The sequence below is a fragment of the Cyprinus carpio genome, chromosome A7, assembly GCF_018340385.1.
Source record: "Cyprinus carpio isolate SPL01 chromosome A7, ASM1834038v1, whole genome shotgun sequence".
Taxonomy (NCBI): domain Eukaryota; kingdom Metazoa; phylum Chordata; class Actinopteri; order Cypriniformes; family Cyprinidae; genus Cyprinus; species Cyprinus carpio.
In genome coordinates, this window is record NC_056578.1 from 27920109 (window position 1) to 27934179 (window position 14071).

Sequence of the window (14071 nt, forward strand, 5' to 3'; positions counted from 1 at the left end):
TCCACCCTGCCTGTTTACCTCCATGAGTCATCCATTTGTCACATTGCAGCTCCCGTTTGCTTTTGACGAATGCTGCCTTTTGCATAAAAGCCCGGCATTAATCGCCGTGTTCTGACAGGATGACGGAGAGGCAGAGACAGGTTTCACGAAGGTATACTCAAATTTCTGGGACAACCCCCCACGCCCCATGCCGGCATCCCTCTGTCCCTGCTCCTGTTTCCTGCTGTAGTCGGTCTGATGAACAGCAGAATTGAATTTCATTAGTTACATTGTCCCTGTTTTGAGCTTTGTGCTGCTTCTCTTTTCCTCCCCCCTCCTTCTCACTTCTTATCCCTCTCTGCCTGCCAGTCTTAGGCTTTCTCTCCCCCTCCCTCGCTCCCTCTGTCTCCTCCATCTCTCCATCTCAATGCACCACAGCTCCTCCCTCCACCTTGCACAGCGTCGACTCCTCCCTCTCCATCTTTCTTCCCTCACTCGCGCTCCCGCTCTCGCTCTCGCTCTGCTGGGTATGGCATGTATGTGAGCGGATGCACTCCTGTTTACATGCATGCCTGCATCTGGGACAGACTCTCATGCATTCTGTGGACTGTAGCTGCTCCTGCTCCACACTCTGAGGTTTTTCTGGATGCTTAGCTTGCTTTGAGGAATTGTGTGCCGTTCTTGTTTTTCCTCTCACTCATGAAATTCTTCAAAGGCCTCCTGTATGCCACCCTGCCACTCTGGAGCGATTCGGATCTAAGCTGCACTCCGGCAGTATGGAACTGCCAAATTTAGACTCCACCGCATGACGTTTCTGGTAAGACCAGTTTGCAATCCTGATAAGCATTACATGAACTCTGAGATTCTGCAAAGGTCTGAAAGAGGAGACGAGACTGGGATTTTCAGGTGGGGGGGAATGTGTCCGAGAGGGATAGGGCACAGGCTCAGGAGAGAAAGATGCTGAATAATGCTTCTGAACCGGACACAGGACCTAATACTGTGGACTGTCATTGCACAGGGGGGGGGTCATTTTCTATAAATGAATATCTGGCCGTGTGAGCATTTATGGATATTTTCACCTGCACTATGTTTCTATATATATATAAAAAAACTAACTCCCACCCCCTCCTCCTCTTTTTCGGAATATTTCTCTATGGCCAGGTACATGGTGTCTGTGGTGCAGGTTTGAATATATGCAAGACTTCTGAGTGTATTTTTGGTGCTGTTGTCATGGTTTATTGCTCAAGGCTTTTTATTTTGCAGGATGCATTATGGAAGAAAATAATGTATTGCTTTTGACGCGGTTGAGTCTTTAATTCACAGTTCTCATTATAGAGCCTCTTTTCTCTCCTTTTTTCCTCCCTCTTCTCTCTCTCTCTCTCTCTCTCTCACACACACTCACTCTCTCATTTTCTCTCTTTCTTGCTCTCTTTTTCCTCTCTCCCGGTTTACTGCTTGGAAGCAACTTCCTCCGCAGCTAATGTGGCGTTTAAAGGAATAACAACATTATACTTCATTTCTTAATCTTGGCAGGCTGTCAAAAATACATTAAGAGGAGTCTTACTGGAGACATCAAAGATTTATGCTATCTCAGTGTTCTCAATGGTACCTCCTTTATAGCTGTCAGATCCATAGTTTCTTATGTAAAGGTGCATTGTCAGTACACATCTATAAAAAACAAGATTCATGTTTTTATTATTATTATTATTATAATTCACCATCCTATGTATACAGGCCAATAATATTGACATGGGATTCAAATCCAAGACACCAAGACAACATCACAAAAACCTCCTTCTACTGTTTTTTTCTCCCATGAACACAGGGTTATCCATCAAAACACAATGCATCTGCAATATGCATATAGGTTTGTGCTGGGTAAGAAGATGGGAACATGAAACAACTGCATGGCAACAGTATCCTAGCCACATTCTGAAGATGATGTAGCTGCCAGTGGAGAAATCCAGGCCAAAACAGAAGAGCTGTGGCTGAAAATCTAGCACTGAATAGTGATACAAATAAAATGGCCTATACATTGCGATATGTTTCAGTATGCTAGCGATTGTGTTAAAAGGCAATCTCCCCATTGAGCAGATTCTCAGCTGGTGGTAATAGCCATTATGATAATGCTGCAGTCTGATAACAAACAGCAAATGACACAAGATAAGGCAGAGCTACAGGAGAACTTCATCACCTCATGCTCTTGTGCTGTGCGTTCACACATAGATTAGAACCCGTGCCTGTCAGACCTCGTGTTTCCACAGCTTATGTGAATGATGCAGCCTGAGCAGAAAAAAAGGGGCCAAATCCCAAAAATCATTGAAATTCAGATCCTTTCCAGTTGCGAACCCGCCACATCTCTCTCTGCTTTTCTATTCATTCTCTTCTATATGCTTTTAAGAGTGAGGGCCTGCTTTTGGCTGCGATGGCATAGATAGACAGACCGGGTGTGCATTTGTCCTCATTGTGGAGGGATGCAAGAATCGGACGCCATCAGTGAAACGGCTCGTTTCTGTCACACAAAATGAGGGACTATTGAAATAGGCTGTACATAGCAGGGAAACCAGCGAGGGGCCGCTGTGAGAGGCGACCAAGTGGCGTATCAGACAGCACACACTCACTCCAGCCTCCCACAAATGTATTCAGAAGGTCACAGAGTCGCTTCACTGCAGCAGACTCTCCCATTAAAATTTAATCATAACAGCTTTATGTAAAAAGTCAAAAATATGAGAACAGGCCTGTGCCTTACTTCCTTGCCACCCTGTTTCTAAGGGTTACGAATGTTGTGAATGAAAATGATGTTTACGTGTCGTTTCGGCAAACTTGGCGTCGTATCTCCACCGATCATCTGGGTGGCTACTGATGGCTAAATTTGCGCCTTGTGAAAGACGAGAGGAAGATATCATTGATTGTATCTGTCAGAGTAATCAAATTATTAGCCTTGGATGGAGTGCTGGTCAGAAGAACAATGCTAGCATAATTCAGGAAGCTCGAGAGTAATTATCCCGTGGCTAATTTCGTGAGATAAGCTCCTTCCTAATAGAACCATTGATAAAGAACTCCAAGGAACTCAGCTTGAGCTAGATTGCTTTTGGGATTACGGTCGTCCTATATTCTCTCCACATTTTCTCTCTTCTTTTGTTTCAATTAAACCCAAAACAAAGAGCCCTGTGTTTAAAAGAGGAAAAGAGGTTGGAGTAATTACCAGCTTTGCCTGCTGGTAGCGGTGAATTTAAAGTGAATCTCAAGAGCATTAATGAGGAATGAAAAACACTTTATGGAATTATTATTAACCGTTGCCGGAAAGCTGAGGGGAGGATTGACATGGGACTGGGCCCAATTAGACTTCGCGCCATGACAAGGAACCTGACAGCAGCCATAGCTTTGCAAATTTAGCCAGACCATGGGCTGAAATAACCTATAATGCTTCAGCAGGCTGAAGGGTGGGCACATGCTTGATGCCGCTTACAAGGAATGCATGTGTTTTATTGTCAAGAGTAAGAGACAGAAATGCAGTGCATCTGTTTCATTTCCACCCCTTGAAGGATGCTTATTTAAACTGCAACCATCACATATTGCTCCATCGGCAGTTAGTCAGAAGACCAATATTCGGGTGACAGGTCGTAACAAATTTTAATCTCAACCATGCTTGGAGTTGAAACATTCATGTCGTTTACTCAATTTATGATAGCATGATACTTCCAGGCCACCAGTTGGCACAAAGAAGGGTGTTGCTCTCGGTCTAAACCATCTTTTTGATGCCGGTTTTCATTTTCTCTTCAGATTTAAATGCTTTTAGAGTACAAGAGTGGCAAGCTTTGAGGGGAAATCATGGGGGATATGTATTCAGATAAAATATATATATATATATTTTTTTATCTGAATATATATCCCCCATGATTTCCCCTCAAAGCTAAATAACATATATATGTATATATTATATACATGCTATAGTCTTGTTTCAGCATGCTACTCTCAATTCCATATAGGGTCCATATAATATTCCTCTTCATGCAAAAGCCTCACTTTGACAGTTTAGTCATAGCTTTTGTTTGAACGGTATAAATTTCAGCCCAGTGCTTGACATTTTCGCTTCGATAAGTCTAGAGTTCCCTATGTTTCGACATCAAGGTTCATGTTAGTTTTTCTTTTAGTGGAATGTAGCTTTCCAAACCTTGGGCTTTGATCTAAATCTTACTGTCATCAAAAAACAAGATCAAAAGAGAGGAGAAGCAAACAGTTGGAAGATACGTCTCTGCTCTGGATGCTGCATCCATAGGCTTAAAACCCAAGCTGATTTGGTATACAAAGTTGTTTGTGTGAGGTAGGAAGAAGATAAATGTAAGGGGCAAGCAGGGCTGATTATTGATTTGGCTCAGGTCCTCGCTGATTAACTGCTGTTGTAAATACAGATAAAGACACCTGCTTATGTTGTGATGAATGGTAGCAACTTGATTTGCCACTCACAACTCGGACGGCATTAACACTATTTTCAATGACTTAGCATCCAGAAATATATTCGTAAACAGAGTATTTCATTTTCACTCCATTTTGCTTATCTGTTGTACCTATAGCAAAGGAAAAAAACTTCACTTGTCTGTAGCCTTAGTAATCCTGAAGACCTTGATTAGTTTGTTCAGGTGTGTTTGATTAGGGTTAGAACTAAACTCTGTAGGACAGCGGTACTCCAGAATCAACGTTGCCTAACCGACTAACATATTATTCAAAGCAAATAAAAATAAAGTGTAAAAACACTGGTCGATTCCGTAGACCACACAATGGTCCCATGAATGTGACTCCAGCTGTGACAACTGTCACAGATGTATCCATAAAACATTTCTTAACATAAATGTTTTAAATGATCAGGCTATAAATGAATTGTACAGACACAGAGTGAATGGGTCACCCATGCCATTTCACAGCCAGACTGCATGAGAGCAGACAACCAATTACCAGCAATTTAGCAGTTAACTATTTATGTACTGGGAATATTTAGATAGCTGTTAACCACTGATTTGCATACTGTGAAATGTGTGCAGTGTGATCAGGGATGCCAGAGAGGGAGAAAAAGAGAGCGACAGGCAGAAGGAAAAGGATGATGAATAAATAGATTGGAAGAAGGAACAAAATGAACTCCCTTAGGCCAGTATAGCCAATTAGTTGCTGAACTCTATATTCGCTTTACTTTCAACCCTCAGTAGCTTTCTATTAGACTGTTGTGCCTATTATGAAACATTATGCTTAGTGGTATCATTTGCTGGCAAAAATGAATGATTATTTATTCTCTGAAAGAATATATATATACACACACACACACACACACACACACACACACACACACACACACACACACATATATATATATATATATATATATATATATATATATATATATATATATATATATATATATATATATATTGTGTATAAACATTTTCTAATTGTGATTTCAAATATTTTGTACTTTTAAGATCAGACCATCCTCAAAATGAAGCTCATTTTCATTATTTCTCTATTTTTTCTTCCTGTTTTTGTATTTATGCATTTCAGATGAGATATTTAAAATATTAGAAATAGGATTACAGTTTGGTCTTTTTATGATTTATGAATCATGAATTTTAACTTGTTTGGAATTAAAATTTCTGAAGCCTAGAAAAGTTTTAGACAGAGCTTGTGTATTAAATCTGTTTTCACTCACTATGGTACAATAAATAATACTTTTTTATTCTAAAAATTACACAATGAGGAATCAGCCCACCATTAACTAATAATTAGTTCTTTGATATAATAATGTTAATAGAAACTACAAAGACCCCGCTGTTTACTATAAATGGTTTTTCAACCCCAAAGTATAACTCCCTGGAGATCAAAACAAGTTATTTATTACTATGTAAAACATGTTGTTTCATGATTATTTTATCTAAACTAGATGTTGAATACCTGACTGTAGCACTTATTTGCCACAACAGGAGTGTGTTTTATGTGCAAAGAGAGAACACAGTTCCAACTGGAATACACAGTAAGCCCAATGCACTTTAAACACATAAGCACAAATGTAGGAAGGAGAAACATTACATTGTCTAGTTAAACACTATTGTGATTTGAAAGTATTGTTTTATTATGTCCAAAATTACAAAGAGTACAAATTAATATATATTTTGTCAGTTGAAACCCTTATTTGAAACTATAAAACCCAAGCAAACAGGAATGTGCAAGTGGGTCACTCCCAAGCTTTGCTTATTTGTCTTGTTTGGTCAAGCTGAGGCTCACCAGCAAGGTCACGAGTACGATGGTGAGCAGGGAGAGAAAGTAAGGAGACTGCGTAGATGGTACGAAGTGATATTTTTTCTCAAGGTTATTGCCAGGATGAAACAGAGGGGATGGAGTGGGAGAGAGAGCAGGAAGATGGACCTTTGGGTTGAATTACATTTCTACATGAGTGGGAGAGACAGAATATCATCCAGTGAACACTCAAACACATGAGCGGTGTAACATGAAAATATAAAATCAATTCAACTGAAAGCCGTCCTTTGTGGTTTCAGATTACGATGACTCTTGATACCGCCGTGACGGGCGTGTTTGGTTTCGTCTGCGTAATTTGCTTTGAAACAAAACATCCATGAAAAACAATTTGTCTTATATATATAACATTCATTTCTCTGTGAGGGTCTCTAGCTTAAACAGATAAATAGCTTAGTTTTCCAATGTTGGAGGCAGAATTGATTTTGCCCTCTAGCTTGACAGATAGCCCTGAAAGTAACAAATAGCAAAGAAAAGGACAAATCTTTGAAGCGCAACACTTATTAACTTCATGAGTGTTGGGAAGGTGCAGTAATCTAAAAGAGATCTAGTCCTCCATTAGCAGAGGAAGGAGGCATCAGCCGGCAGACACCTTGTGAAAAGAAGCCTCGCTAATTCCTCCCACCTGCTGACAACAGATAATTGTAAAGCAAGTCTGCAGACCCTTTGAGTATGAACCAGATATGGACTTGTCAATTAACTTGCTCATATTTTATTGCCTGATTGATCTCGACTGATCAACAGTCTTCTGAATTTCTCCTCTGCGAACCAATGCCATGTTGAGCTTGAGTTACAGTGGATGTTGCAATATGGCAAAATAGGGCATTACATTTGAGGGACCCTCTCTCAGAGGAGCACTATGTTAAAATAAACTTGTGGTTGACACTTTATTTCTTCCCTTCGAGCTAGCGGGCAGGGTTGAATGGGTATGACCTTCCCATGTTACTAAGGGAAAAGAACAGAGGAGAAAATGTAATTTCCACTGCAAAGATCTAAGGAGAGCAACTCGCTTTAGACGGCACACAGCCTGTCTTGCGACTGAAAGTTGGGTAGTAATTATTTAACAAAGAGAATGCTTAGTGACGTTCTAAAACAGGAATGTTGATGCATACTCAACCTAACATGCTTTTAATGTAAAAAAAACCCTGCACATTTAATTTGCTTTTTAAGGGAACAATAAATTTATGACAACAGAGATGGAGATGGCTTTTTAACAGCGATGTGCTTGCTTGTAACAGAACTGGCTCGAATTTAAAAATCTAATACAAGTGCACTACTCCCTTTTCCCATACGCAGAGCGCCTCTCATTGACTACTTTATATTTCTTCAAATCAATCAGGCTAAAGAAGCACATTTGTGTCTGAATATATTGCATGCCAGGAATGGCTGGCTACACTAAAGTGCCCTGAGGTAGATATGCCTTTAAAGACACAATTCTCTACATGGAAATTCATGTGTGGGTGTTGACTAATAAGATGAGCTATTGACCATGTGAGTTAGTTCACTATATTGAGAGTTACTCCGTCAATGCAATATTCTGGCAATGCAACAGAGAGAAGCAGTTTTTTCCTTCTCCATCCATTATTCATAGTCGCCTGACAGACTTTGATTTGTATGTTTACAGAATGGGGGCTTCCTGAGCAATGATTTAATCTTTTAATTGGGTAATAAATCCAACACTTTGTGTAGTGGCTTTTCAATCACTCGGTTGACCACCGAGGCCACATTTGTTTTAAAGCATTTACATACCTTAGCATTTGGGCTAAAACAAAGGTTACATGGATTAGAAACAAAGATGGATGTGTGTGTGTGTGTGTGTGTGTGTGTGTGTGTGTGTGTGTGTGTGTGTGTGTGTGTGTGTGTGTGCGTGCAATCCATTATTTAGATCTGGAAGAAGAACAAAAAATAAAAAAATAAATAAAATTCACCCAAAACATTTGTGCTAAATGATAATTAGGCTTTTTGGCTACTTTTTTTTTATTTAAACCATCATAATTTTCAGTTTGCCCATTGGCAGGCATTTGCAAGTTGCAGGCCAGGAAATAACAGCATAAATGTTTACAGTTAACTTTCTATCAGTGGTAAAACAGGTACATATTTCTGCACATGAGCAGATATTTTCTTCCTGTGGGAGTACTATGAGACACCACAACAGTGAACAAAATACAAAATGTTGATATTGGAAGCAACGGCCATGTTTAATTAGGGAAACTGTGATCACACCATGCAGACCTACTGTAATTTTATAGTGATTTCCATCTGCTTTTGTTTGCTTGTTTAAAACTACCAAGCAAATGTGTCAATAATTTTAATGAGCCAACACCTTTGACCTGTTCTCTCCAGACAAATCCCCCCAATTATAGTTACAGGTCAAAGGTTGTTGTTTGGCAGATATTTGGGATACATGCATATTGAACAGAAATTAGCAACGCAGGAGATGACACACGTAATAACAGTTTAAACAAACCTGTTATGCCTCCGGAGGCTTGATGCCTGCTCAGCCGGGGAAGATCGTGATAAATTCAGCGTGATTAAAACATCCCATTCTTGGCAGCTCTGTTTACGTCATGACCTTCACCCTCAACACCTCCTCATGTCACGCGAGTCGTTTAATCGATGTAGTAATTCTCTCACAGTACCCTGATCGCTCTGCTCCCTGACTGTATGCAGATCACACTCGATAGATGAACGAGGGAGAAGCACCCTTGACAATAACGGCCCTTTTGATCTAGCTGAGGAGTACTAAAATGAAATTGTTATAGCTGAAACTACTCGCTTAATTTCACACCGGAAATCAAAAGATTCTTTTCTTTTGTTGCACATTTCTGACACACCTGAAGACACTCAGAGATTGAATCGGCAAATCTATGCATTAAACAGATGGCTGCATGTAGGACTTTTCTTTCACCCCCTTTATGCAGTTTCATTCGATCAAAATGGCCTGGCCTAAGCTGCTTCACAGTGCTTTGTGTTGTAGTTTTCTCTTAGAGAACACTTTTTCTGTATCTTATATCAAATAAAATATAGTCAAAAATAATAGCTACCCTTGAGATATCATACTGCAAATGTATAAATACAAGTCACCTATACTGTACATACGATTTTTTATTCATGTGAATGTGTCTTGAACCTACATATTATCATAATGCATCCTCTGGTTTTGCATCTATTTGAATTCACTGATGCAAGAAGTATTTCACTCTGGGTAACTTTCACTTGCTTTACAAATGGGAGCTACTTAAAGTTTACCTTATCAGTTACTAAAGCTGGCCTGTCTAGTTAACATGATTTGTATTTGACTAGTCCAGTTAGCAACCTTGTTTCTCATGGAATGTTACTTGTGTGTCATTTTGGAAAGTTCTGTGTGTGTCTTAAGGTTCCTTCATGTCCATTTTTCACAAATCTCTTCACTAAATTAAGATCTCCATCATTCTAAAGTACAGATCTGGAAGTGGCTATGAGACTGAAATTTAACTTGCTTGATCAATTTGGGAAGTAAAGTTTGAAGGCTTGGGGCTTTTGTTGATTTGTATTTAACCCATTAAGAGCAAAATGTTCTACTCTACACAGTTCTACTCTAAATGCAGCCATAAATTACTGACACTAATAATAAGTATAATAATAACATTATAATAATATAATTTGTATAATATAAAATATAACAATTATTATTAGACTTGAAGCCAGATATTAATACATTAGAATGTGTGAAAGTTTTTTTTTTTTTTTAGTTAGCAAGTCATTATAGAGTTATGGTCCTGATTTATATGTACCTTGCTCTCAGATTTTGCTGTATACCATCTATTATTTCTGTTAGTTTAAAGAGAGAACTCTAGTATATAACTATACTAGTTAAAATTATACAATTATTCATTTTAAGACAAAAAATATACATTTTATTTTGACATGCTTAAATCATTACTAATTTGGTTCAAGACATTATTGAAAACATATTTTCTGTGTTACAAGTTAAATATCCAAGATACATGTTTTTTTTTTATTATATATATATATATATTTCAAAAAGATCCTACAGACTATAGGCTATACTTAACTCCCCATAGGCTATACTTATAACTTGGCTATACTATTTTATGGCCAGTGTTGATTATGGTTGTTTTCCTTTTCTCATACAGTCTTTTATGTTTTAATGTCTCTGTTATATCATTAATCAAAGCTCTGAGTTGTCTTTACGTAGCATGCTCCAGTGCAGTAGTCTGTTACATTTTTCAAGCATCAGCGCTTTCTCCAAGAACATCTCTTGCTATTTTAAGAACAGGAGCAATAGGATTGTCTCTGTTCTTTTGCATTTTTCCACCTTGGAATGAATTCTGTTCATATTGTGACCCAATCTCTCTATCCATTTTCTCAGCAGGTTACCATCAAAATGGTGGCCAGAGAGGCAAGTGGGCACAGCTACTTGGTGGCGTGCTGGCAGCCCATTCTCATCCTGATGCTGGGTACCGTGCTGTCCGGCTCTGCCACTGGCTGCCCCTCTCGCTGTGAGTGCAGTGCCCAAGAGCGCTCGGTCGTGTGCCATCGGCGAAAGCTGATCGCCCTCCCCGAGGGAATTCCCACTGACACACGGCTGTTAGATCTCAGCAAAAACCGCTTGAAAGCCATCAACCCAGAGGAATTTCTCAACTATCAACACCTGGAGGAGCTACAGCTTAACGAGAACATAATTTCTGTCATTGAACCAGGGGCCTTCAGCAACCTCCTTGGCTTGCGAATATTGGGACTACGCAACAACAAGCTGAAGTTGATACAGCTGGGTGTTTTCACTGGCCTCAGTAACCTCACTCGATTAGATATTAGTGAGAATAAAATAGTCATTTTGTTGGACCTCGTGTTTCAAGATCTCTACAACCTAAAAGAACTGGAGGTTGGGGACAACGACCTGGTGTTCATCTCTCACAGAGCTTTTCACGGCCTTAGCAGCCTAGAGCAGCTAACTATGGAAAGATGCAACCTGACCTCTGTGCCAACAGAGGCCTTCAGTCATCTTCACAACCTGCTGACCCTCAGACTGCGGCATCTCAACATCAATATCATTCGAGACTTTTCCTTCAGGAGGCTCTATCGACTCAAAGTCTTAGAGATAGCAAACTGGCCTCTTTTAGAAACCTTGACCACCAAGTCCCTCCATGGACTTAACATCACAACCCTGAGCATCACAAACTGCAATCTCACTGCCATCCCTTACGAGGCCATTCAGCACCTGGTGTATCTTCGATTTTTCAACCTGTCCTTCAATCCAATTGAGGTTGTGGAGGGTAACAAAATGCACAATTTGCTGAGGCTCCAGGCATTTCACTTGGTTGGAGGCCGGCTAGTCAGCATTGAGCCTTATTCGTTCAGAGGACTCAACTACCTTCGGGTTCTCAATGTATCCAGCAATAGTCTAAGCACTTTAGAGGAGTCTGCCTTCCATTCAGTCGGCAACCTGGAGACACTGGCTCTTCATGACAACCCCCTGGCATGCGACTGTCGTCTCCTCTGGGTCTTTCGCCGTCGATGGAGACTTAACTTCAACCGCCAGCAGCCATCTTGTGAATCACCAGAGTTTTTGCAGGGTAAAGAATTCAAAGACTTCCCGGATGTTCTCCCTCCGAATTATTTCACCTGTCAGAAATCCAAGATCCAGGATCAAAAAGCCATTCATAAATTTGTGGATGAGGGGACCACTGTCCAATTCCCTTGCCAAGCAGATGGAGACCCTGCTCCCATGATTATGTGGCAGTCTCCAAAAAAGCAATTTATCACTACTAAAAGCATTGGCCGGCTGTCTGTGTCTCCGGATGGCACCCTAGAGGTTAGATACGCCCAAATACAAGACAATGGCACATACACCTGCATTGCTGTTAATGCAGGTGGTAACGACACCCGTTTGGCTCACCTACACATTCATAGCTACTCTCCCAATTGGCCCCATCAGCCCAATAAGACCTTTGCCTTCATATCAAACCAGCCCAATGATAGCGGTGCCAATGGAACTGGTGCGACGACTCCCTTTCCCTTTGATATGAAGACTCTCATTATCGCTACCACCATGGGGTTTATCTCTTTCCTGGGAGTAGTACTGTTCTGTCTGGTGCTCTTGTTCCTCTGGAGCCGAGGAAAAGGCAATGCCAAGCCAAACATCGAGATTGAGTATGTGCCACGGAAAGTAGATGGAGAAAGCAGCCCGACTGAGGGATCTCACAAGATCAGTATGAAAATGATTTAAAAGACTAATCGCCATTGTGTGTGCATTACGTGAATAGGTGTTTTTGACAACAGACTTACCTGGAGGAATAAGGGGGTAATCTCTGCACCCCTTACGGAATTGTGGTAAAAGAACAACATTCTGAAAAAAAGCCTTTTACATTTTTTTTACAGACTGTACAGATCAATCACACACACAGGGATTGTGTCCTCAAAGAGAAAGCAGCCCGGTCATTTGAGGGTTTCAAAAATCTGTGTACTTGTTTGGGTAAGTGTTAAAAAACATAGTCCTGTTGAAATTTGTGCGAAAGCCAGAATTGGGAGGACCAGTATAAATTTATACCTGTCCTTTTATGTCTTTTTCTGTACATAACTATTTCGATGTACATTAGGCAATACAGTGGTTGAATGCAGCTGATCAGAGGTTAAGGGTTGTTGAGCCTACTGGAGTGCATGTGCTATGTCTAGATACATGCAAAGTCTATAGGTCTAATTAAATCACTGTAAATGTCCATTACCAACTCTTTATAAGAGATCAATTTGTTTAAAATGATTTATTGATTAGGCTTGACAATCATTACTATCTCAAAGGTCAAGTATTAATCATTAAACATGGTTTGATGGTGCGATTTCGATTTTGACACCTTACATGGTATCATAAAGCCAGATGTAGCTTTGAATTTAAAGCCATTTGCTTCGACATGTGACAAAACTATTGGACCTGTGGTTGTACTCACACTGAACTACTATTCCATTTTACAGATCTCCTCAGTTTTTATTCACCTACCGGTGAAAAGTTTACAATTTTATTGATTTAGTTTATTGTTGTCAGTATGCCATGCTATGATGCATTTTCTACCACTCTCACAAGGCAAGTGTTGCTATAGGTAAATGTGTTCTACAACCCTTGAAACACTTACAGTGCTGATTTTGGGACAATGGACGGCTGTAAAACATTAAAATGAAAAGCTTTTATACTTCAATGTCTTTGCTCATTTATTTTGCTCTGCTTCACTCTCTTCCACACGCCATATTACTGTTCAACGTTTTCAGAAAAAAAAAAAAATCTTAGTTGGTAGAACACATGATGTTAGTTAGAATGGATTGAAGTGTTAAATCAGTATAAGACAACCTCAACCTCATTTTGACCATAAAGAAAAATAAGCAATGGGGGGGACTGATCGAAAGTCCTTAGTTTTTGAATGAACTTGTTTAGATAAAGCTACCACACATATCAGGATAGGATCAATCTGACAACCCCTCATCTCTCACAGGGGCATAATGAAAAACATGTCAGCTGGAGTCCAAGCACAGAGACCTTGTGTTTAAATGGTTGGTTGTGTAAGATTGTCTTCCTGCTCTTTTTCTACTGAGATGACTCACAAACAGTTAGCCAGCACTCACAGTGCTTTAATACTGAGCAAATACAACAGCAAGGAAGGGAGTGGTGAACATTAATGAGAGAGGAAGTGGAGCATCCAGATGCCAGAGAGAAGAAAGAGTAAAGATAATTAATATTTAGTGAGGTAGGACCATTAAGAACAAAGCCAGTATTTGGTAATAGAGGCTGTGCTATTTGAAAATG

The 14071-nt window shown here is 39.9% G+C and overlaps 1 protein-coding gene across 2 annotated transcripts; it reads left to right on the top strand.

Annotated features, from left to right (window-relative positions):
• The first annotated feature begins 391 nt into the window (after positions 1-391).
• Positions 392-13463, top strand: LOC109102423 (leucine-rich repeat and immunoglobulin-like domain-containing nogo receptor-interacting protein 1-B). Of its 2 annotated transcripts, none has more exons than XM_042760646.1 (2): positions 392-796; positions 10655-13463. In XM_042760646.1, exons 1-2 carry the CDS (start codon positions 785-787, stop codon positions 12506-12508), a joined length of 1866 nt encoding a protein of 621 aa, XP_042616580.1. In that variant the 5' UTR covers positions 392-784; the 3' UTR covers positions 12509-13463. The 2 variants fall into 2 exon arrangements, with proteins under 2 accessions (XP_042616580.1, XP_042616579.1); XM_042760645.1 differs by having other exon boundaries at positions 400-796; positions 10652-13463.
• Positions 13464-14071: the final 608 nt, after the last annotated feature.